Source organism: Pongo abelii, chromosome 10 (genome assembly GCF_028885655.2).
Source record: "Pongo abelii isolate AG06213 chromosome 10, NHGRI_mPonAbe1-v2.0_pri, whole genome shotgun sequence".
NCBI classification, from domain to species: Eukaryota; Metazoa; Chordata; class Mammalia; order Primates; family Hominidae; genus Pongo; species Pongo abelii.
The window spans coordinates 93,784,840-93,810,800 of NC_071995.2; the positions used below are offsets into that span (position 1 = coordinate 93,784,840).

The window sequence follows — 25,961 nt, forward strand, 5'->3', positions numbered from 1 at the left end:
CTTGGTATATTTTAAAGCAAATACCATGTGACTCCCATTTGGCCTGTTATAAATAAATTTAAAAAAAAAGCAAATATCAGACATTACCTAATTTCACCTGTAAATGTATCAGTATGTATCTCTAACAGACAAGTACTTGCTGTGATTTAGGTGTGGTTTGTCCCTGCCAAAACTCATGTTGAAATTTAATTGCCATGCAACGATGTTGTGAGGTAGAACCTTTAAGAGGTAGGACCTAATGGGAGGCATTTAGGTCACTAGGCTCCACTTTCATGGATGGCTTGGTGCCATTCTCACAATAGTGAGTGAGTTCTTGCTCTCTCAAAACTGAACTAGTTCTCTTGGGAACTGATTAGTTCCTGAAAGAGCAGGTTGTTATAAAGTAAGGACATTCTTAGTGCTTGGCCCCTTTGCACATACCCACTCCCCCTTTGACCTTCTACCATATTATATCTAGGCAGCAGAGCCCTTGCTGGAAGCCAGTGGCATGCTCTTGAACTTCCCAGCCCGCAGAACTATGAGCTAAGTAAGCTTCTTTCTTTATAAAATATGCAGTGTCAAGTATTCTGTTATAGCAACACAAAACAGACTAAGAACTCTTTTTTTTTTTTTTTCCTTTTCCAAGATAACTCTGGCCAGGCACAATGGCTTACACCTATAATCCCAGTGCTTTGGGCCGAGGTGGGAGGATCACATGAGCCCAGGGGTTGGAGACCAGCCTGGGCAACATAGTGAGACCCTGTCTCTAAAATAAAAAACAATTAGCTGGACATAATGGCACATACCTGTAGTACCAGCTACACAGGAGGTTGAGGTGGGAGGATTCCTTGAGCCCAGGAGTTTGAGGCTGCAGTGAGCTATGCATACCACTGCATGGGTGACAGAACAAGACCCTGTTTCTAAATAAATAAATAATGATAACCCCAATATAATTATCTCATCTGACAAAATTAATAATAATTTCCTAATATCTAATACCTAGTCTGTGTTTGGGCTTCCTTAAATTCTCAAAAATGCCTTCTTACAGTTGTTCCAAGCAGGATCCAAAACAAGTCCCTACGTTACATTTGGGTGATACGTCCCTTTAGTCTCCCCACCCTCTTGCCTCTTTTTTTTTTTTCTGAGACAAGATCTGGCCCTGTCATCCAGGCTGGTGTGCAATGGTGCGATCTCAGTTCACTGCAACCTCTGCCTCCCAGGCTTAAACCATCCTCCCTCCCACCTCAGTCTCCTGCCTCTCACCTTTTTAAAAGTCATTTATTTGTTGAAGAAATTTGGTAATTTTTTTTGGTGTTTTTTTTTTTCAAAGACAAATGCATTTCATTATTTATTTAGATATAACCTTGAGTCATAGAAACTAAATAATTTGATCTGCAGGATTTCCATGCTCTGTATTTAGCTTATTTTTTAGCATAAGATGGCATTTGGTTTAGCACAAAATTCTGTATTTTAAAATACCACTTTTGGCCAGGCATGGTGGCTCATGCCTGTAATCCCAGTACTTTGGGAGTCTGAGGTGGGCGGATCATTTGAGGTCAGGAGTTCAAGACTAGCCTGGCCAGCATGGTGAAACCCCATATCTACTAAAAATACAAAAAATTAGCTGGGTGTAGTAGTGCATGCCTGTAATCCCAGCTACTTGGGAGGCTGAAGCCGGAGAATCAGTTGAACCCAGGAGGTGGAGGTTGCAGTGAGCCAAGGTCGTGCCACTGCACTCCAGCCTGGGTGACAGGGGGAGACTCTGTCTCAAAAAATAAAAAATAAAAATACCACCTTTTTATCTTGTTTCTCAGAGTGTTGTGAGTTTTATTTTACTACCTGAACAAGTTTAAGAGTCCCATAGCATTCTAACTTTGTGCTTAAGGAAGCTGAAACAGGGAGAGGATTTTTCTGGAAACAGAGCATACCTAGAAAGTACCAGAGCACTCAATATTTCCTTGGTAATGTTGAAAGCTTGATGAACCGTGGTTTTATCAGAAGTATCACAAGATAAAACTTCTTAGGAAAAACTGTTCCTGTTTTGTTTTATCCCCTGTGCCTACATGTTGCCTGACATGGAAGATGTTCAGTATTTATTATTGAGTCAGTTGCCTAATTCTGCCATCTTTGGCTCATTCTTCTCTGGCCCAAGACCTGAAAGCTTACAACTTGTTCTATCTATAAGAGTTTAAAGCAGTTTAAAAGAGTGAAGCTAATAATAAAAGCACTGTAGCCAGGTAGAACTGCTCATGCCTATAATCCCAGTGACTCAGGAGGCTGAGGTAGGAGGATCCCTTGAGGCCAGGAGTTGGAGACCAGCCAGAGAAACATAGCAAGACCCCATCTCTACAATAAATTTAAAAATTATCTGAGTATGGTGGCTTGTACCTGTAGTCCCAGCCACTCAGAGGCTGAGGTGGGAGGATTGCTTGACCTCCAGAGGTTGAGGCTATAGTAAGCTATGATCGTGCCACTGCACTCCAGCCTGGGTGACAGAGAAAGACCCTGTCTCAAATAAAAGCTAACCAGCAATGATGTAGTAATGACACTGGCACTTGTACAGAATACATCATGAATCATGTAGTAAACAAGCACTGCCATAAGTGAATGGTCAGACTTTATACATCTGGGAGATCTGATATCTTTTCCTTTTTTTCTTTCCTTTTTTTTTTTTTTTTTTGAGATGAAGTCTCGCTCTGTTGCCCAGGCTGGAGTGCAGTGGCAGGATCTCAGCTCACTGCGACCTCCACCTCCCGGGTTCAAGGGATTCTCCTGCTTCAGTCTCCCGAGTAGCTGAGATTACAGACATGTGCCACCATGCCTGGCTAGTTTCTGTATTTTTAGTAGAGATGGGGTTTCACCATGTTGGCCAGACTGGTCTCGAACTCCTGACCTCAAGTGATCCACCCGCCTTGGCCTCCCAAAGTGCTGGGATTACAGGCGTGAGCCACCGCACCCACCCGGATCTGATATCTTTATGTGGGGCCTGCAGGGAGTAGGGCTGGCAAGAAGTGCCAGTAGTGTAGGACTTGGATGAGACATTTTCTTAAAGAGCTTTCTTCAGCAAAAAATTTGTGATTTTCCTGTCTATTTTTGTTTATTTTTATTGCAAAAATGTTTCGGCCACCAGAACAATCTTAGCGCAACCAAAGGTTCTTGGCTGTTTTTCATTTAGCAAAATTCTTTCTGGTGTTATGATATGTGTTTTCTGTCAGCTAAAACTTACAGGAATAGTGAACCACAAAGATTTCCTGAGGAGCTCCCACATGCTGTGTCTGAGGTTTCTCATATTTCTTTTGGCATCAGTAACATTCTCCAATACTTCGAAATTATAGTTTGAATCCAGTGTTAATGATTTCTCTTCAAAAAAACAACTTAAATAAAACATTTGCGGTTTTGTTTTGCTTGAACCAAGGAAAAATCATAATAGAGACAACTACCTACTCTGCCTTACCCTCCACACAAAAACACCCCTTTCTAAAGCTACCATCTAATACTTTATGAAAAATAAATATTTCCCTGTATTTATTAGTGTATAAGCCTAATATCCCAAAACCTCTAAAATATAGTGGTCAGAACAGTTGCAATAGGGAGTCTCCCCTTGCTGTAAAAGAAAAAAGTCAAAATAAATTATCTTATGTTGAGTGATCAGGTTTTAATACTAAGACATTATTTGCCTTTTTCACTCTCATTCTCATGTGTGTATACAGAGTACAAAAAGCTCATCAGATGGTTGCATATTCTACGTTAACATTTAGCTATTTGAAACTATTACTTGTTTTGGTACGGCTATTCTTTGATACTACAATGATCAGAAAAGACTATTAAAATACTTCTGGCTTTCCAACTATATTATTTGTGTAAGCCTTGATTTTTCTGTATACTTCACACAAAACAATACATTGCAACACATTGAATGCAGAAGCAGATATAAGTATCCAGCAATTTTCTATTAAGCCAAACAATAAAGAGATTTGCAAAAAGTGTAAAACAATCTGTTCTTCTCAATAAATTTTTTTCATTTTGGAGAATTTTTTCATTAAAAATATGTTGTTTAACATTGTAACAGGTTTATTGCTATTTTCAAGTAAAATAATAAGTTTTTTTTTAAATTTTAGTTTTGAGTTCTAATATGATGTCATTAGACGTCCATGTAAACAAAAGCTCTTAGGGGCTCTTAATAATTTTTAAGATTATAAGGAGAGCTGAGACCAAATAATTTGAGAACTACTGGTTAGGATATGGTTTTCTGAGATCTATTAAATAATACACAAGTTATTTGACAGTTTCAGTGAAAAGGTGATAGCAATTTTATTCCTAAACATTTTAAAAGAATTAATGTAAGCATAATGAATAGAACTTGAGTGTTCATAATGTTCATACAGTATCTGGGCTTACATGTGTTAGGAAGTGGTGTGATTTGCACTAACAGCCAAAAATAGAAAAATGCAAATATGAAATATAATGGTAGATAACTAGAAATTACATTTTATTAAACCTGCAATACATTCACCTCAGTCGCCAGAGGTTGTCTTCTACGAAACTTTGACAAATACTTTGTTACCTACAGCCATGAAACAAAGTATGGTGATCACCTTGGTAAGCCAGATTTTTCCAGAACTGTAAAACAGTACTTTCTGAGATAAAACTGATCTGTTACTAATGATGGGGAAGAAACCAAAACTACTGAGGAATCACTCATAGTTATATAGCACAAATGGATGTGCCACACCTTTAACAAGAAGCCTGTGAAACCAGCCAAAAAGTTAATGAGAAATTGTATTTGGAGAAAAAGCAGAATAAACTACCGGTAGAATTTACTGTATCACATGATACTGTTGGATATGATCTGTGATATATAAGGTGAATGATTAATGTGCTGTCATTGTGAAATGTGAAATAGCAAGTGTTCTAAATTATGGTGATCCGAACTGAGTGTGTATATATGCCCTCAGCTTATATACAGAACATATTTGAAGAAAAAAGTATTCTTGTTTCTCTTCTGATTATCATTTTTTAAAAAACAATCTATACTACATTTTGTTATTCTGTGATCTGTGACATAAAGTGGAAAAGGAAAGGACGTTGGGGTCACCGATGAGAGAGTATCAGCTATGTGTGCAGTAAAAAAGGGCATTATAATCTCAATAAAAAGTTTGTACTCATCTCAACTCTCTAAGTCTCTTGCCAGAGAACAGTTAGCAGTCAAGAGTATGTCTCCTGGTTTTGACTGAGTCTTTTATTAGAAGAGGAGGGCACGATGGCTTGCACCTGTAGTCCCAGCTACTCAAGAGGCTGAAGCCAGAGGATAGCTTGAGCCCAGGAGTTCTAGGGCAGCCTGGACAACACAGTGAGACCCTATCTCAAAAAAAAAAAAAGAAAGAAAGAAAAAGAAAAACAGAAAACAAAAAGAATAGGAATCAGCAAATTAAGGTTTTTGGGCCGGATTTGCCACCGTGACCCATACCCCCATTTTTGTATGGCAGGTTTTTAAAACGTTTTTAAACAGCTAGGGAAAATATCAAAATATTTTGTGACATATGAAAATTATATGAAGTTCAAATTTCAGTGTCTATAAATAAAGTTTTATTGGGACATAGCCATACTCATTAGTTTATGTATTGGCTGTGTCTGTTTTCTCACTACAGCAGCAGACTTGATTAGTTGTGACAGAGACCATATGGCTTGCAGAGTCTGAAATATTTACGATCTGGCCTTTTACCGAAAAAGGCTGCTGACCCAGAGTTAGAGTAACTTCCCTTTGATCCATCTTATTTATTGTTCTTCCCCATGGGAGTTCATTTGAAGAAAGGGTTCTACTGCCTTAAAAACAATGTTTTTTTTTAAAGTATGTAAGGTCGGCCCAAACAAATGAACTGGCATTCTTGTTCTTTTGCCCCCAGTGGGGCAAGAGCAGGGTGGGGTTCACAGTTCACTTTGAAAATGCAGATTCAGCAATTCAAGGCAATATTTGAATATACATTATGGGTGATATCGAGATTAACCATTTGTGCTGCCAGAAATTTTAAATCTGGTAGAGGGATATATTATATTACTTTTTTTTGAATATTTTTCTTAAAAAAAGAGATTAAACATAGCTTAAAAGAAAGGCATTTGACTCAATTCCTGTTCTCTCAAATTGATATTCCACAAATTACTACCAGTCCAGCAGATTCCCATTCTTCCTTATTCCTCTGAATGCAAGAATATATTCCCTAAATGTCTTGGTCTATCTTAGGTATCTCTCCTGTTTCCATAGTATCCAAATACTTTCCTGACATTGTTAACTTGCTTGGTGTATTTGTACTAAACTATAAGTAACTTTTTGGTGTCTTCCTTAATAGACATGGAAGGGACTGTTTCTTATTTTAGGTAATATAGTATAATCCTGCTTTTTCTAACTGAGTGAACCCGTTTCCTCATCTGTGGAATTGGAATAAAAATAATAATAATGATAATGATGATAATAATACCTTTTATTGTTGTGAACCTTAACTGAGAAGATGAAAGTAAAATACTTAGTTAAGATTTTGCCACATAGTACTTTAACTGTTGCTCTTTTTTTTTTTTTTCTGTTGTTTTATCTCTAAAACCTAATTACAGTCTTTTTGGAGATTTAAATATTTCATTGAATGGAATCAAGATTTATTTATTTTTTTTTTATTTTTATTTATTTTATTTTTTTTTTTGTGAGACAGAGTCTTGCTCTGTCACCCAGGCTGGAATGTAATGATGTAATCTCGGCTCACTGCAACCTCCGCCTCCCAGGTTCAAGCCATTCTCCCGCCTCAGCCTCCCAAGTAGCTGAGTTTACAGGCACCCACCATCATGCCCGGCTAATTTTTATATTTTTAGTAGAGACAGGGTTTCACCATGTTGGCCAGGCTGGTCTTGAACTCCTGACCTCAGATGATCCGCCTGCCTCAGCCTCCCAAAGTGTTGGGATTACAGGCGTGAGCCACTGCGCCTGGCCAAGATTTATTTTTAAACATGTCACCAACTGTATGCTTTAGAGAAGGTTGAAAGTTAAAATTAAAGCTTGCTGTTCAGAAATAGTTATCCAGTAGATTTTCATCCGGTAGTGACATTGATATTTCTGTTTGATGGGGTTGGGGTGATTTTTTTTTTTTTTTTTGGTCTGTTCCGAAAATCTGTGCTGTTTCCACATAGCTTATATATAGTTAAAAGTATAAATGGAGTGCTTACTGTGTGGCAAGGACTGTTCCAGATGCTTTATATTAATTTAATTTTCATAAGAACTCTATGAAGTAAGTGCTATTAGTGCTATTTTTAGATGAGACAGCTGATGCATAAAAGGATTATAAATTTCCTGGTTACTTAGCTAGTAAGAGGCAGAGTTGGGATTTGAATCTGTAGATTGGTTTTTGTTTGTTTGTTTGTTTTGAGATGGAGTTTTGCTCTTGTCGCCCAGGCTGGAGTGCAGTGGCGTGATCTTGGCTCACTGCAACCTTTGCCTCCTGGATTCAAGCGATTCTCCTGCCTCAGCCTCCCGAGTAGATGGGATTACAGGCACACGCCTTCATGCCTGGCTAATTTTTATATTTTTAGTAGAGTCAGGGTTTCACCATGTTGGCCAGGCTGGTCTGAAAGTCCTCACCTCAGATGATCCACCCACCTTGTCCTCCCAAAGTGCTGGGATTACAGGCGTGAGCCACTGTGCCCAGCAGATTGTATTCTTAACCTCTGTGTTCTAATGCTTTTGTTAGCCATACTGTGTCCTATTTGTCATATGCTCGTATGTAAGATATAGCTTATCTAAGGTAACATTCTTGAAGAGTTTAAAGTTTGTTCACAGTGCTGAGCATATGGTAGATAATACGTATTTGTGCTTGAATGAATTAAGGAATATGATGAGATGATAAAAATATTATAATTCATACAATATAATTGTTTAATTCTTCTTGGCTTTGAGTAATAACATTGTCATTTGAGTTATCTATAACATTGGCTATTTTGAAGCAGTCTAAGACTATAAAATTTGGGGCAATGAAATTGCTTAACAATCTATTTATATTCCTAAATTCATTTTTTCTTGCTGGTACTCACTCAAAAAAAAATCTGTGTGTTTTATTTAGCATTTTTCCTTTTTTGGGTTCCTCTGTTGAATTGTTTGTTGATTCGTTTGTGTTAAATGGCATTGTATTATGACAGATAATTCAGTTCTTATAGAAGACGCCTTAAAGAATTTGGACATACTGGTCACAATAGTGAAATCTGGTATTAAGTTTGGCCCCCGAAACTTTTGAAATAGTAATGATCTTGAAATTTATTTTATTTTATGTCTTTTTTAGAATTCTCCACTTTACCAATACTTACAGGATCTGGGACACACAGACTTTGAAATATGTTCTTCTTTGTCACCAAAAACAGAAAAATGCACAACAGAGGGACAACAAAAGCCTCCTACAAGAGTCCTACCAAAAGTAAGAAAGCTTGCTCATTCTTTCTGGCTGAATCTTTTGCACTTTATCTTACTGGCTATTCACATACTTCTTAAGCACTTCCATGTCCTCCCTCACACTGGTAAGACTATTTCATCAATAGTACAAAACTTTCTGTTAGATAAACATGAATCCTTACTGCTTTGGAATATTAATTTATATCCAGTGAGGAAATAATTTGGTAGAGAATTAAAATACATTACTTATTTAAATATTGATGCTATCCAAACAGAACCGAAAAAAATATACTAAAACTTTAATGAGAGCACAGCTAATAGGAATCCTCTACTAACTGGATTTTTCTGTTTAAATCTTTTTTTTAAAAAACAGCATGAATTACAAGAAAGCAAATTGATATTTCTTAAACACAGTTTCAGGGGTAGATAATGGAGTGAGTATAACTTCTGGTGCCTTTTTTATCTATAGAATTAAATACTTTTATACAGTAAATATCTCATAGTCGATGTCCAGCATTGTGAGGCCGAGATACTAGAAAAATCTCCATTAATTATGTTCTACAAAATGCATTTTCTGGATTCATTTATGTCCTGCTAGCCATGTTTACTAAAATAAGAAATTTAAGGGCCAGGCGCGGTGGCTCACGCCTATAATCCCAGCATTTTGGGAGGCCAAGGCGAGTGGATCACCTGAGGAGGTCAGGAGTTCGAGACCAGCCTGGCCAACATGGTGAAACCCTGTCTCTACTAAAAATGGAAAAATTAGCTGGGCATGGTGGCGGGCGCCTGTAATCCCAGCTACTCAGGAGGCTGAGGCAGGAGAATCTCTTGAACCTGAGAGGCGGGTGTGGCAGTGAACCAAGATCGTGCCATTGCACTCCAGCCTGTGCAACAAGAGCAAAACTCTGTCTCAAAAAAAAAAAGAAAGAAATTTACTCTATTTTTAGATGAGACAGCTGAAGCATAGGAGGATTATAAATTATCATAGGTTACTTAGCTTGTAAGAGGTAGAGTTGGGATTAGAACCTGTAGTTTACTCCCAGAGTTTATGTTCTTAACCTCTGTCTACATGTCTAGTATATTTTAGTTTTAACCAAAGGAATTGTAATTTTATAGAAAAAATATAACCAAATTTCCTCATTCCTTGAGCATTCTAGTTTAATCAGTGTTTTATCACTATTGACAGGAGCATTTAAAACTTTCAATTAGTCGTTTACAGGGAAAGTATGGATTGGCAGAAGGATCCTTTCCCCAATCTTCTTACAAAGACACCTAAAATGTGAGGTAACCAAGCTGGCCCATTTGTAATAGTCAAGTAAACACTAGAGAATTTTTTGACTAACACCTAGAAGGTGAGAGTTAGGAGAGTTACAGCTCACATGGATCAGAACCAGTTTTCCTAGTCCTCCGTTTATACCATTTCTTCCCTGTGCCCCTTTTAAGTGTGAATGTTCCTGGGAAATGGTTCGTATATAATAGGCTATTTAATAAGCTTGGATTTGAGGTTACTTAGCAACACAAAACAAAGAATGGCCAGGGGATAGTCTTAGAGCAGCAGATGGTCATTGACCTCTAATTTTTTGTTTTGTTTTGTTTTGATACAAACTTGGGTTTTATAGGTATTATTGTCATTTATGACAAGTATTTTTATATGTAGAAATGTTATTGCTAGTTTATAAATAAGTCAAGTGAGAGTTTAAAATTGAATCCCCTCAGAAATTGAGGAACAATAAAAAGCATAGCCAGAGGTTGTTTTAAAAAATTACCAGGCTGGGCATAATGGCTCATGTCTATAATCCCAGCACTTTGGGAGGCTGAGGCAGAGGGACCACTTGAGCCCAAGTGTTGGAGACCAGCCGGGGCAACATAGCAAGATCCCATCTCAAAAAAATTATCATATGTCTAGAAAGTTTGTTTTGTCTTCATTTTATTTAATTTATTTATTTGAGATAGGGTCTTCCCCTATCACCCAGGCTGGAGTGCAGTGGTGTGATTACAATTCACTGCAGCCTTCACTTCCTGGGCCCAAGTGATCCTGCCACCTCTGCCTCCCAAGTACCTGGGACCACAGACATGGGCCACCATGCCCAGCTAATTTTCTTCTTTATTTTTTGTAGAGATTTAAAAATTGCCACTCACTATGTTGCCCAGTTGGTCTCAAACTCCTGACTTCAAGCAGTCCTTCTACCTTGGCCTTACAGATGTGAGCCACCACACCCATCCATATTGCACATTTCTAAGACAAGTTTTTAACTATAGGATCTATATTTTTCTAAAATGAAATTCTTTTTTTTTTTTTTTTTTTTTTTTTTTTGAGACAGAGTCTCACTCTGTCGCCCAGGCTGGAGAGCAGTGACACAATCTTGGTTCACTGCAACCTCCATCTCCCAGGTTCAAGCAGTTCTCCTGCCTCAGCTTCCCAAGTAGCTAGGATTACAGGCACAGGCCACCACGCCCAGCCAAGTTTTGTATTTTTAGTAGAGATGGGATTTTACCTTGTTGGCCAGGCTGGTCTTGAACTCCTGACCTCAAGTGATCCGCCTACCTTGGCCTCCCAAACTGCTGGGATTACAGGCGTGAGCCACTGTGCCCGACCAATTTTTTTCCTAATTTGGGGAGAGCTAAATTTTAGAAAACTTGTTGCATTGTTTAGCTCATTGTCAGGGAATGTATGTTTAGAATTGCTCCCAAAATTCTGTTCAAGGAATAAAGTATCAATTATTTCCTCTGAAAAGCCGTTTTTCTATGAGTTCTTAATGAAACCATCCTTAGCATTAATTGCCCTCTCTTTTTTAACTTTATTTTTGCATATGCTTGTTAGTAGTTGTTAAGTAGTCTGCCCTGATATTCTTACTATGAATATTCATTCTGTCTCTTTTTCTGGTTTCTTTTCCTGTGATTATTCTTAAATTCATTCCATAGAGTTTTAGCAGCAGGCTTCTTGTTGGCTTGATGTCTTCTCTGGGGATCTCATCTACTTTCTTGCCACTTATGTCCATTCTCCAGGCTTTGCTGAGTTCCAGATACTTGTTAGACATTTTCATCTACATGTGCCCCACAAAGCTCAGATTCAACTTGTCTAAAATAGGACTTCCTCAGACGCCCCCAAAACAAACAAACAAAAAATGTTCTTTTTAATAGTCCCAAATCACCACCCTCTCAGTTACCATACCATTTCCAATCGTGCTGACATAGCCTTGGTCATCAAGTGATACATCAAGTCAGCTTCTGTGTCTCTTAAATCTAACTCTTATTCATGATCTTTTTTGTACTCATTACCTAATTCAAAGGCCTTTATTGTTATTTAGGTGGGTGATTAATTTTCTTTTTTCTTTTCTGAGATGGAGTCTCGCGCTGTCGCCCAGGCTTGAGTGCAGTGGTGCAATCTCAGCTCACTGCAACCTCCACCTCCCGGGTGCAAGCGATTCTCCTGCCTCAGCCTCCTGAGTAGCTGGGATTATAGGTGCCCACCACCATGCCTGGCTAATTTTTTGTATTTTTAGTAGAGACGGGGTTTCACTATGTTGGCCAGGCTGGTCTCGAACTCCTGACCTTGTGATCCACCCACCTCGGCCTCCCAAAGTGCTGGGATTACAGGCGGGAGCCACCGCCCCTGGCCTTGAATATCCTCTTAATCATGCTTCTTGTCTACAATCATACCCTGCCAGTTTAGCCCCTGCACTATTGCCAATTATTTTTCTTTATTGTTTCACTTCCTTGCATAAAAATCTTTGGTAGCTCCTCACAACCTACAGGATAATGTTCATACTATTATGGTGTGTAAGACTAAGATCCTTTAAAACCTATCTCAGTGTACCTTTTTAACTTCCTTACTAATCCCTTCTTCCCTTGGGTCGTAACTGTCCTGGAGTGCACCACCATTCCCGTGGCATGTGCTTTAATGGCTCTTTCCTTCATCCTCTTCCCTTGACTGAAGTATTCTCCTTTTTTTTTTTTGAGACGCAGTTTCGCTCTTGTCGCCCAGGCTGGAGTGCAATGGTGTGATCTCAGCTCACCACAACCTCTGCCTCCCAGGTTCAAGTGATTCGCCTGCCTCAGCCTCCTGAGTAGCTGGGATTAGAGGCATGCACCACCATGCCTGGCTAATTTTGTATTTTTCATAGAGACGGGGTTTCTCCATGTTGGTCAGGCTGGTCTCGAACCCCCGACCTCAGGTTCTCTGCCCTCCTTGGCCTCCCAAAGTGCTAGGATTACAGTCATGAGCCACCGTGCCCAGCTTGTTCTTCCCTTCTTTGTTGAATTCCTACTCATCCGTTAGGACTGAGCTCCGGTGTTAGCTCCTCTCTGACCTCCTCTTTTCCAATACTTTTTCAGACTTTACATTGATTGTAATTCTTTATATTGTCTCTTCTTCTATACTAAGTTCTTGAAAACAATAGTTACATGTATTTATCTTTTTTCCCATGACCCTTTGCAGTACCTGGGATATAGTAATCACTCAATGAATATAAACTGCACTTACTGGCATGCTCAAGGAATGGGCTATTAAGGTAAATTGAATTTTTGGTTGATTCAGTAGTAAAGCTTTTTTATCAATATATGACAGTTTTCCTAAAATGGTCTAAGTATCTTTTTGACTTAGTATTGTGGAATGAAATGGTCTTAATATTTGAGAACTTGTAACCACCCTATGATTTTTCTTTCTGAAATCAATACTATCATCATGTTGACATAGTACATAATCTTCCCAGGATAAATGGGCTGCTTCAGAAAGACTTCTGCCTGCTCTTTAAAAATCGGATTTTCAGGCCTCATTCCAAATGTATTGAATCAGAATCTTTAGTTTGGGGGCCCAAGAATATGTTTCTCTAAAATCTCCAGGTGATCCTGATATGCAACAAAATTTAGGAACTAATAAGGAGGCTGAGACATATTGACAAGGTATATAACCTAGACAGTTTTTTTCTTCCTTTTCTGATATAAATTCTCCTTGATTGGAGGTAAGTAATTTGAAGTTTTTCTGCTGTTTGGGTATGCTTTAATAATCCTATACAATGTCATTCATTTCCTTCAGCAAGGTATCCTGTTAAAAGTGGCTGAAACCATCAAAAGTTGGATTTTTTTTTCTCAGTGCAATAAGAAAGATGACTTACTTCACAAGCTGGTAAGTGGTCACTTCTTTTTGTCACTTTTCAGGGTTCTAGGTTATTAGTGAAATAATTGGTGAATCAGAATTTGTTTTGCTATCAATTTGGGCAGTAATTGATTTTTACTAGAGATTCTGCAGTAACTCAGGATCTTTTAATTTGGGCTTACTGGTATTGTTTATAGCTTTTAAAGAGGTTATTAGCCACTCAGAATGGAATATTCTGATAGTTATTGAAACTTTATTTGTTAGATCACTAATTTACTATTGCCCTCTTCCTCCATTGACAGGTATTCCTCTCTATAGGTAAAGGAATATGTCATTAGTGGGATCAATTCAATCTGTTAAATCACAGAATTTCCCAAAGACTCGAAACAGTCAACCTGAAAGGTCTTTGTGATTTTTGTAAGGCTTTGTTTTTTTCTACTCTCTGCTGTAACAGAACTCCAGAGGGGAAATACTTCAACCTTCTGACATCCTAACAATACAAAATCCAGGGAGTATAGCCTAAATATTCAAGTTATGTGGTTTTCATGGCTCCCAGAAGGAGTAATGTAGTTACAAGTAAGCAGGTTTCAGGATCTCTGCTGGCCTGTGACCTTATCATTCTTGTAAATTAACATTTGTAAAGAGATTGTTTACAAAGTGCTTTCACATTTTGATTTGGTAATCTAAACAACACTATAAGATTTAGTCTACTTCAGTAATGAGAAAACCAAGGTTCAGACAATTCAGTTTGTTTTAATAACTTACTGAGTGAATTGTCTAAAAATGTTCAGCTAGAAAGTGATAGAGCCAGAATTTGAACCCAGGTTTCTTGGTTCCAAAGCCATGCTCTTTCTGGCTCAAGTATTATTATTGAGCCAGAATACATGATCTCTCTAGCTCAAGTATTGTTACTTTTTGACTGACTAAAATTACTTTTTTAGCAATCCAAATTGTCAAGTTCTTTGTTCAGGGTTTCATCTTTGTTGAAGGTGTGTTGAGAAGGTCAATGAAGTGTCTTATTGTCTACATATAATGCCATTTTTATCCAGGTGGAGCCATCTCATTCTTCAGTGATACTAGGACTGTGGTAAGGTATATGGATCCATATACATTTTTCTGTGATTTAGTCATAGTCTGCCTAGGCCTGGTCTTTTCATTCTTGATTCTGTGTCACTGGCCACATGTTTCATGTGATGTTTCACTATACAGTGCCAGCTTCTATATGCATCCCTTTTGTGCCTATATTATGGAGAACTATAAGAATACATACCTAAGGATTAGTTTACTAGTAATGGAACAAGAAACTGCCAAGTTGGCTTTTGGCGTGAGATTGCTTGACTTTTTCCCCTTGATTGTGACGTGTTTAAAATGTTGTTAGCTATACAGATATTGAAGCAGACCCTCATTTCTTTTGTAAGAATATTGACAATTGCTCTGTGGTATCTGAACATTTCACTATTGTTCATTTTTATGGTACTTTTCTTAAGAATTAAAAAAGTCCTTTATAGCAACCATGATGGTAGTCGTAATAGCACTTTTTAAGTGCTTTTTAGCCTATAAAGTGCTTTCACACGTGTTATCTTATTTTATCCTTGTATCAAAAGCCCCATGATATCCAAAGTGATTAAGATCTTTGAAGAATACTGACACATGAGTAAGTTCCCTTCTCCATCCCTAAGGAAAAAGAAATCAAAATCTCTTAATTTTTTTAAATTTTTTTATCTGTGCCGTCTCATAACCTTTCATTTCATCCATGTAGAAAGGAATTCCTAAGTACTTTCTCATGCCACTTCCCTATTTAGATCCTAGAAAGATCTTTATCAATCAAATCAAGTCCAAATTTGTCACGTGAGCACTAAAGAGTCTGCATAATTTGGCCCTAACCTACCTTTCCAGCTTTGTCCACCAGTATTTGTATCAATGAACCCAGTCTTCATTTTCCTTTATTCCACACTTATTCTGTATGTCTATGTTTGTGCTCTTATACTGTGATGGAATTCTTTCTGTTTTGTTTTTTTTTTTCTTGATCCATTAGAATCTTTTCAATAAGCACTCCTAGCTTTTTCTCAAAGCTTTCCCAAAACTTCAGCCTATTGTATCTCTTATTTTCTGCATCAACCTAGTAATAATTATGTTGTGTTCTATAAGTTTTTGTATTGTAATATATCCAACATGTGCTTTTCTTTATTGTTTTAATTATTGCATAGATAGTGACAACAGTAATAGCTAACATACAGTGCTTACTATGAGCCATTCTTCTTGGTATTTTATAGATATTGACTTATTTAATCCTCATAACAACCCTATGAAGTAGCTACTGTTATTATCCCACTTTTGCCAAAGAGGAAACTGGCACAGAGAGCTTAGTAACATGCTTAAGTTGTGGAGCAAGGATATAAAGCTAGACACTAAGTCTTGGCACTCAGACTTTTTGAAAATGTGCCAAAGTTTACATAGTACACATCCCAGGAGCATAGAGCCTCCAGCCATGCAGGTGATACCTGCTAATACTTAAATCGATCAGAATTAGCACCTTTTCAGTTTCTTTATTTGTTTGAGACCTGGATCTGGGCTTCCCAGTCCAAATAGGACTGTCATGACATGTTTCTTAATTTGCAGGTGTCAATTTTTCTGGTAGTTTGATTGTTACCTTGTAACACAGTTAACGTGTTTTCTGCAGTTCTTATTTTTATAATCAGAGAGTAATATATAATTTTACATTTAATCCTTAAGAAAGAAACTTAATTCATTAATCTGATTCAAACAGTTATAATAATCAGAATATAGTTCAAGTTTTTCCTCTATATGGGGCAATCTAATCACTAAGATAACACTGTTTTACTTATTTGGAGTGTCTTGGTGCCTTTCAAGTTTATTTGTATGCATAGATGATTGTAGGTTGTTGGTTGATCACTTTTTTTTTTTTTTTTTTTTTGAGACAGGCTGCAGTGCAGTGGCACCATCTCGGCTCACTGCAACCTCTGCCTCCCAGGCTCAAGCAATTCTTGTGCCTCAGCCTCACAAGTAGCTGGGACTACAGGTGCACGCCACCAAACCTGGCTAATATCTGTATTTTTAGTAGAGGTGGGGTTTCACTATATTGGCCATGCTGGTCTTGAACTCTTGGCCTCAAGTGATCTGCCTGCCTTAGACTCCCAAAGTGCTGGGATTACAGGGGTGAACCACAGTGCCCAGTCAGTTTGTCACATTCTTAAATCAGATATTCCTAATGCTATTAATACTTCCTCTAAGCACGTTGGTTTTGGGGAGGTGTTATCCCAGTTTTACACATAAGTCTGATGCCAGGGAATGGTGTTAAAGAAAGTGAGTAACTGATTAAGCAGAATATCTGTGAAGAGAGAGCACTCCCATTGAATATTACTGGCTTTTCCACTCTCTGGCAGCTTTAGCCTTCAACTAGTTAGGCTTCTTCAAACTTACCTTATATAGGTACACAGAAGTCTCATAAAAGGTATGGTCTAAAGCTTTTGTAGCAAAAGTTTGATTTTTAATACTTGCATTGAATATGGCTGTGTCTAATTGGGGAACCAAATGGTAAGATCAATTTCAGAGATTACTCAAAAAGCTACCATGCCCCATCTCCTGCGCTCCTTTTTCCTCCCCTCTGAATAATAGTATAAAGTGAGTTGTGTGGCTCTGTTTTTATGAAAGTGGGGTGGGATGTCAAATTAAGTGGTTCCTAATGTTAGAATCAGAATTGTAGGAAGAGAGAAGAGGCAGTTGTTCAAATATGAAACTTAAAAGTGCTGCAGAGGTACATGCAGAGTGTGTCAGTAGATGGTAAAAAAAAAAAAAAAAAAAAAAAAAAAAAGCCACATCAGACTAAAAGAAAGATCAACATTCCATTGAGAAGATGCTCTCTTTTTGGACTGAAGATAAATAAAATATATCTAAATGCACCTAATATTAAAAATCTTCTTCTCTAAAAGTGGCATATAACCCTGATCAAGAGGTCATGGGCTCAGTTTGATACATGGTTCACCGCATTCTTACTGAAGTCCTCATTATGATCAGCTAGGCCTGGAATGTGTGGTGTGGGAATGATTAAATTAACTAAGAAGAGCAAACCTGTTGCCTTCACAGCCTAGACCTAACGGGTTTTACTTTAATTGCTGATGGCCTTGTCCATCATTCTCTTTATTTTGATCATATAGTAGGATCACTCTAGTACTAAATTTGTTTGTTTGGTTTTGGTTTTTTTAATTTTTAATTTTTAATTTTTATTTTTTTTGAGACGGAATCTTGCTCTGTTGCCCAGGTTGTAGTGCAGTGGCACAATCTCGGCTCACTGCAACCTCCGCCTCCTAGGTTCAAGAGATTTTCCTGCCTCAGCTTCCCAAGTAGCCAGGATTATAGGCATGTGCCACCACACCCAGCTAATTTTTGTATGTTAGTAGAGATGGGGTTTCACCATATTGGCCAGGCTGGTCTTGAAATCCTGACCTCAGGTGATCTGCCCACCTTGGCCTCCCAAAGTGCTGGGACTACAGGCTGGAGCCACTGCACCTGGCCTCTATTTGTTTAAATTTAATACAAAATACAACTTTAAATTTTCTTTTGAGGCAGACTATATGCAGGGAAACACAGCTACCAAATGCTTAGGATTTGAAATCAAAATTCTGGAAAGTTACTTAATCTCTTTGGGCTTTGGTGTTCTCCCCTACATAATGGAGAGGAGGATAATAAGGTACATCACAGGGTTACTGTGAGAATTCACCTGTCTGCCCTAACACTGCTACCTCATCTCTCACCTCTCTACCATGTGCACTCTGTGCACAGTCTATTAATAATATCATCTAATATCGACGACTCACACTTCCCCAAATTAGAAAGGCTTTTATCCTGTACCATCCCACTTCTCCAACTCCTTTGTCTGGTCAGTTTTTGTTCATCCTTTGAAACTTAGCTCAGGCTTCACCTCTTTTACTTCCTCTGACTTCATTACAGGCTTGGTCCCTCTATGCCATTTTCATAGTACTCTAGGTGTATTTCATTACACTCCTTTGCATGTTATATTGCAACTGTTTACTTTTTGGGTCTCTTAATTAAACTACGAACTCTTTAAGAATAGAGACTTGTATATCTTTTTCATTTTGTGTCTTCAGTGTCAAGCCTGATGCTTGGCTTATAGAAGATATTCCTTGATAGATGAATAGAAAGAAGAGAAGGAGAAATAAATGAGCTGGTATATGTGAAGGCATTTTGTAAACTATAAAGTGCTATGCAAATGTTAGTGTGATTTTACATTGCATTCCTTAGTAGTGTATTTTAAAATATCTGAATATCCATTTTTAGGAGGCCTTGATCCTGCTAATAAAATTCTTAAATATTGGCTATATTGTTACAGCTTCAGGGACAGCATCTTTTATGTTATAGGATTATATTTTCCATGTTGTGCCCTAGCAATTTAATCAATTAGGCTTAACTAGAAAGGTTTGTTAATCTGTAATTACTTTACATCTTGTTATTAAAAATTTATATTTTACATCTGATGGCTCAATAATGTCTATCTCAACCTCTATTGTTTCACATTTACAGTGAAAATAAAACCGATCTATCATACTGAAGGTAGATTGGACTGTTGTTTATTCTTGAAGTATCTTCTGAAAATAAACACCACCAAATTTTATTAGTACATTAGGAGCTTAGCATTCAATGCAGTATTATATATGTGTTAATGCCTCTCTTCTGGTATTTTAATGGCAAGGATATTGGATTCCGACTCGACTCATTACATACCATCCTGCAACAGGAAGTCCTGTTACAAGAGGATGTGGAGCTGATTGAGCTACTTGATCCCAGTATCCTGTCTGCAGGGCAATCTCAACAACAGGAAAATGGACACCTTCCAACACTTTGCTCCCTGGCAACCCCTAATATTTGGTACTGTCCAGAAAACACCTATTCTTTGACTGCTTACATATAGAGTATTAGCAGAGGAAACCCATCATCATGCTCTCCATTGTAAAGGCAAAAACATTCCATACATTTAGCAGTACAATTAAAGTAACAATATGGGGGAAAAGGTGCCTTTCTAAAGTAAATACTATTTAAAATGAAGCTAGGGAAAAAAATCCAATTTGGTTATTATATACTTCCAGCTCATTAAAATTAGTTCTGTGCTCAGCAACCTAGCAAATGGGTATAACAAGTGCCAAAAAGTTACTCTACCAGGTGCAGTGGCTCATGCCTGTAATCCCAACACTTTGGGTGGCTGAGGTGGTAGGATTGCTTAAGGCCAAGAGTTTGAGACCAGCCTGGGCAACACAGCAAAACCCCATCTCTACAAAACATAAAAAAATGAGTTCAGGTATGGTGGCATATGTCTGTAGACCTAGGTCCTTGGGAGACTGATAATGGGAGGATTCCTTGAGCCCAGCAGTTGCAGAGTGCAGTGAGCCGTGATCACACCACTGCTCTCCAGCCTGAGCAGCAAAGCAAGACCCTGTCTCTAAGGGGAAAAAAGAATTTCTTTTACCCATATACCTATTCACATGTGTGCATGCAAACCTAACCTTCTTTGTGTTTCTTTATAATTAATAGGTTTTATCGTAACTATATTGTAGAGACACCAAGAATAGGATGGGACATGGAGGCAGACAGTTGATTCTGGCTGTATTGGCTGAGAAAAGATCACAGGGAACATGGTTTGATGATTCAGACCATCCTAAAACTTTTCAACCTCTTGAACTATTTGGGTCTAGAGCAGAAGTCCCAAGCAATAATCTGTTAAAAGAAAAAAAAGAATGTGTAGCAAAAAGGGATTATATACAAAAAATTATTAATGTCTTCTTCCTGTTAAAGTACTTTGTGAAATTTGACATAGAAGGGAGGAATGAATCAAGAAGTACACTAAATCACTGTTCAAACTGTTCAAGTTATATAGGCAGTTACATTCATTGGCCTCAAGGTTCTGTTTTTATGTCTTCCCTGTCACACTGACAAATGCTTCATTCTGCAGTCACTCAGATATGATCATGAAGAAGTAAAGCATCTTATCCTTCAAAAAATATGAGAATTTAAGGAGCTGATAGAAGGAACCATAGGTTTTAAGAATTTACTACTTTACTAAGTTTCCTTTACTCACAAATATAATCAAGCAACTATGAGACCTATAAATGATTTTAGAGTTTACTATTAACATATAAAAGTATCCGATGAGATTTTGCTTTATGGTATTACCAGTATTATCTAAAAAGTAAAGGATTCTAAAGGAAATTAGGGCAAATATTTATTTATTTACTTATTTTTTGAGACAGGGTCTTACTCTGTTGCTCAGGCTGGAGTACAGTGGTGTGATCTCAGCTCACTGCAACCTCGGCCTCCTAGACTCAAGTGATCCACCCGCCCTAACCTCCCAAGTACCTGGGACTATAGGAGCATGCCACCACACCTGGCTAATTTTTGTGTTTTTTGCAGAGACAGGGTTTTGCCATGTTGCCCAGGCTGGTCTTGGATTCCTGTACTCAAGTGATCTGCCTGCCTCAGCCTCCCAAAGTGCTGGGATTACAGGCGCGAGCCCTGCACCTGGCCAGGGCAAATATTTAATAAGAAATTGCATGTGATTTTCTTTGCAATATGATTATTATAACTCTTTCCAAATATTGCTGATGTTTTTCAGCTATTCTCAGACACATCCCCCTTATACTCCCCTCTTTCTTTTCTTTTCTTTTCTTTTTTTTTTTTTTTTTTTGAGACAAGGTCCTGCTTTGTCACCCAGGCTGGAGTGCAGTGGCGTGATCTCAGCTTACTGCAGCCTGCTCAAGTGATCCTTCCACCTCAGCCTCCTGAATAGCTAGGACTACGGATGCATGCCACCACACCCAGCTAATTTTTAAATTTTTTGTAGAGAAGGGGTCCCACTGTGTTGCCCAGTCTGGTCTCGAACTCCTGGGCTCAAGTGGTCCTCCCACTTGTGCCTCTCAAATTGCTGAGATTACAGGCATGAGCCACTGTGCCTGGCCCCCTCTTTCTTATATATACACATTTTCACCAAAGCATTCATTGCTTTAAAGATGTATTTTAGTCTGTTAGACTTGTAATTGATGTGAATTTAAAAATGTGTACATATTTTTATTTCAATTAAAGCAGTATAAAAGTACAAACCTTGTCCATATCATGGTCTGTGGTAAGTATGTATATTCCAAATTAATGATGATGATTATTTAAAATTAGAGGACTTTATTCAAACAATTACTCATCAAGCGTGTATCATTTCTAATTGGAAAAATGTGTACATATTCTTGATATAGTATGTGTTTCTATGCAAATAAAGTTTGATTTTAGGAAAAGGGATTTATAATATCTCTGAAATAGTATTTTTACTTTTAAATCTATAAAATTGGATTTTAAAATCTCTAATTTGCTTTTTAGGTTAAGGATTCCATATATTTTATATTTTTTTAAAAGTGGTTTCAGAAGATGCCTATTGTTATATTTATTATCATTTTTATTAATGTCGTAAAGAGAAATGTAGCAATTTCTTTGGGGTCACAGAAGAGGGGTTGGCTAAACTTAGAAGTAACTATTTCAATCTTTTGGTAAAATCTTCACAGAAGACTTGGTGTCAGAGGAAGGTGTGAACGAATAGGATTTTGGTATTAAATATAAGATGACACCAGGCAAAAAGGAAAGAGAAGGAAGAGATGTTCTGGTTTACAATGCTTGGAGTTGAGGGCTGGGATGCTGATCTGACTCAAGACATGTTCTGGGCCAACTTCTGAAGGATTTTGAAGACTGAGCTAATGAAGTTTGATTTTATCCTGCAGGCGACGGGTGGTATTTCTAGCTCCAGATTCTGTATACGTAGGAAATGTAGAGGCCTTTTGTTGGTTCTGCCCAGCATTCAGCCAGCACCTACAGAGAATTTCTTTGAGTTTCTTTTGTGAAATCAGCTTTACCTGATTCCAGAAGATACCTGTTTTCTTACCTAAACTTATCAGCTCAGATGTTAATACCTAAGCACTATTGTCTAGTTGTGAGGTATTTTAAAAATCTTTCACATCACCTTCTTAAATGTCATATATTTTTAAGTTATGCTTTACAAAGAAGCTAGCATTTTATTTATTTAGTAAACCTAAACTTAAATTTTGTTTTTACTGATTAAAGTAATTCATCTTTCTTTCTCTAATCTGATGCATATCATTTTCTTCCTTTCTTGTTCCCAGGGATCTCTCAATGCTATTTGCCTTCATTAGCTTGCTCGTTATGCTTCCCACTTGGTGGATTGTGTCTTCCTGGCTGGTATGGGGAGTGATTCTATTTGTGTATCTGGTCATAAGAGCTTTGAGATTATGGAGGACAGCCAAACTACAAGTGACCCTAAAAAAATACAGTGTTCATTTGGAAGATATGGCCACAAACAGCCGAGCTTTTACTAACCTCGTGAGAAAAGCTTTACGTCTCATTCAAGAAACCGAAGTGATTTCCAGAGGATTTACACTGTGAGTTCATTTTTTATTTTATTTCTTAAATGATTATTTTCTACTCCATAAAGGAGAATATTTATTACCTATTTTCATTTCTATGTTGCATTTATAGGAAAAAAAAGTGCTTTTCTCTTTAGTACTTACTAAAGTCAATTAACTGCTAAGTGAAGGAATAAATACATTATGTGCTAGATTTAATATGTAGTATGATTCTGCTTATCTGCTTTGAGGAACTAAAGTACTTTAGAGATCATGATTATTTCTGTATGTTACCATGTGATTATATGAGATAATATATAGAGAGTGTCTAATACTGAACCTAACGTGCAGTAGTTACCCAGTAAATGCTTGCTCCCATTACTCCCTTTCAAATGCCTTCTTTATGATAGATGTATCTGCTATAAATGCATTTTGAAAATTCTTGACATGTACTAATAACTGTTTAGGTAAATATTAGCAGATATTACAGCACTGATACTCTCAGAATATCATGCAAATAGTGATGTTTTCCATTCTTACAGGAAATTAAATATTCACCAGTCTAGCTGTAAGTATATTAAGCTGTAGGATATACTTGCTACTTAATCTATTATTAAAGGGAAAGTTACATTTATTGAGCACCAGCTATATTCCATATACTGTGCTAGTCACTTTTGCATACAACTAAAGGCATAGAATTATAAATGGTAAATATTCATATCCATTCCATCTGATTCTAAACCCAGCTTGCAGTACACTGGACACCTGCCAAACACTAACAGATGACAGTTGTGTGCTAGTATATTTAATAATTTATATAACCTATGTAACTTTTGCAGTCTATAAGTAGGAGAAAGTAAGCATATAGTGAAGAACATTCATAGCTCTTAATTAGTCGTATCTAGAAAATCATGAAAAGAGGGAGTGAAGAACCTCTGGTAGCCATCGCATCCTTCACTCTGTTCTGTTCTAGAACACTACACAATCTTGAGATAAACACTGTTTCTAAAAAATCGTGGAAGAGAGAAATGGAAGAATCCCAGTAGTTATCTTGTTCTTTACTCTTTTGTGTTCTACACACAATCCCAAAACATAAGACGGATTTTATAATTTCTCTTTCTTCTCAAGCAAAGTATAAAAGTCAGCCAGGCACAATGGCTCACACCCATAATCCCAGCACTTTGGGAGGTCGAGGCATGAGGATCGCTTGAGCCCAGGAGTTCAAGACTAGCCTAGGCAGTCTAGTGAAACCCCATCTCTACAAATAATAAAAAATTAGCCAGACGTGGTGGCACACACCTGTAGTCCCAGCTACTCAGGAGGCTGAAGCGTGAGGATTGCTTAAACCCTAGGAGGTTGAGGCTGTAGTGAGCCAATATTATGCCACTGCACTCCAGTTTGGGCAACAGAACTGGAGACAACAGATTCTGTCTAGGCTGGGCAATAGACTTGGTCTCAAAAAAAAAAAGTATAAAAGTTCTTAGCATCTGTTGATTTTTGTCCTTCCATTAGTTGAAGTCTACTTCTTATTGACTTAAAGGATAGCACGTTTTTAAGTTGTTTAAGTGTCAAATTTTAAAAGTTTAAAAAAATCATGCTTAAAATAAGTAACAGTTCCGGCCGGACGCGGTGGCTCACGCCTGTAATCCCAGCACTTTGAGAGGCCGAGGCAGGCGAATCACGAGGTCAGGAGATCGTAGCTATCCTGGCTAACACGGTGAAACCCCGTCTCTACTAAAAATACAAAAAGAAATTAGCCGGCCGTGGTGGCGGGCGCCTGTAGTCCCAGCTACCCGGGAGGCTGAGGCAGGAGAATGGCGTGAACCCGGAAGGCGGAGCTTGCAGTGAGCCGAGATCGCGCCACTGCCCTCCAGCCTTGGACGACAGAGCGAGACTCCGTTTCAAAAAAAAAAAAAAAAAAGTAATAAAGTTCCTTTTTATTTTATTGAGAGGACTTAATGGTTAAACAAAGTGGCTTTGTGTTCAACTAATGGTTAGGCATGTATAGAGGATTCTGTGCCTTGTGTCATTTTCCAACTTTATCTGTCCCCATGGAATTTGCATGAAGAGGTAAAGTGGGCCAGTTAGACATGATTTACCTCCAGATTATGACTAATACCCATTCAGATGACAGACGGGGAGAATAAGTATTGGAAGAAATTGTGCTTCCTTTGTCTCTAACTGGATAATGGGTTGAAAAATGAATAATAAGTCTTGAATCATAATTTTTTAGACATTTTCAAAATTAGTTTTTAAAACTGATTTGGTAAAATGGAGCACAAGCAGTAGTGCCATATCTTGAAATCATGAATGCTGTTTTGTTTCTGCCTCAAATTGTCCTCTCTCACAAATAATTGAAACCTTTTTTGCCTTCATTCCCTTGTCTTAACATAAGCCTATCAGTCATTATCCTCTGCTTTTTATAGATTTTTTAAAATTTGCTTTTTATAGATTTTTAATACCTGAATACATTAGTATGGTTTAACATTTTTAAAGTTTTGAGTGAGGTGTGTTGTTTTATAGCTTTGTGGTTATAGTATAAGCAATTTACAAATGCCAATATTTTGTTTTACTGTTGGGAAAGATTACTGGTTAGGTGAAAAAATTTATCTGATAACCAGGTATTTACTCATGCATACTGTAAGTTATGAAATGTAATACATTGTATGTCATTGTTACAAATTAGGTACTCCCCATTAATCTTATGGGAAGTGCCATGAAATGTGCTTCCTCTTGAACAGCTTTGAGAGTAGCTATGCTACTATGCAGTAACCCTTACTTTGCCTTTCTACTTGCATTCCCCTGTTGGCCACTGGTCCTGTTATCTTTCCACGTCCCCTACTTCATTTTGAGTAGGTAAGTGCCAGTGGCAGCAGGTGGGTAAGTAATTTTACCCTACTTTTATGAATGTACAGAATGTATTTCTATACAGTATTTTTTCTGTACAAGTGACCAAAATATGATCAGTGAACATATGTAATGAACATATGTAAATGTATATTAAGAATTTAAGTGTTTATAATTAAGATCTTCATACTTC

At 37.6% G+C, this 25,961-nt stretch overlaps 1 protein-coding gene across 18 annotated transcripts in view; it reads left to right on the forward strand.

Annotated features, from left to right (window-relative positions):
• Positions 1 to 25,961, forward strand: part of VEZT (vezatin, adherens junctions transmembrane protein) — an 81,674-nt gene that overhangs the window by 24,060 nt on the left and 31,653 nt on the right. For 9 of the 18 annotated variants that reach the window (XM_009248103.4, XM_009248104.4, XM_024256023.3 and 6 more), the window contains 4 exons: positions 8,292 to 8,423; positions 13,434 to 13,523; positions 19,222 to 19,397; positions 22,682 to 22,957. In XM_009248103.4, the coding sequence (XP_009246378.3) occupies positions 8,292 to 8,423; positions 13,434 to 13,523; positions 19,222 to 19,397; positions 22,682 to 22,957 (674 nt within the window). 18 annotated transcript variants of the gene reach the window in all.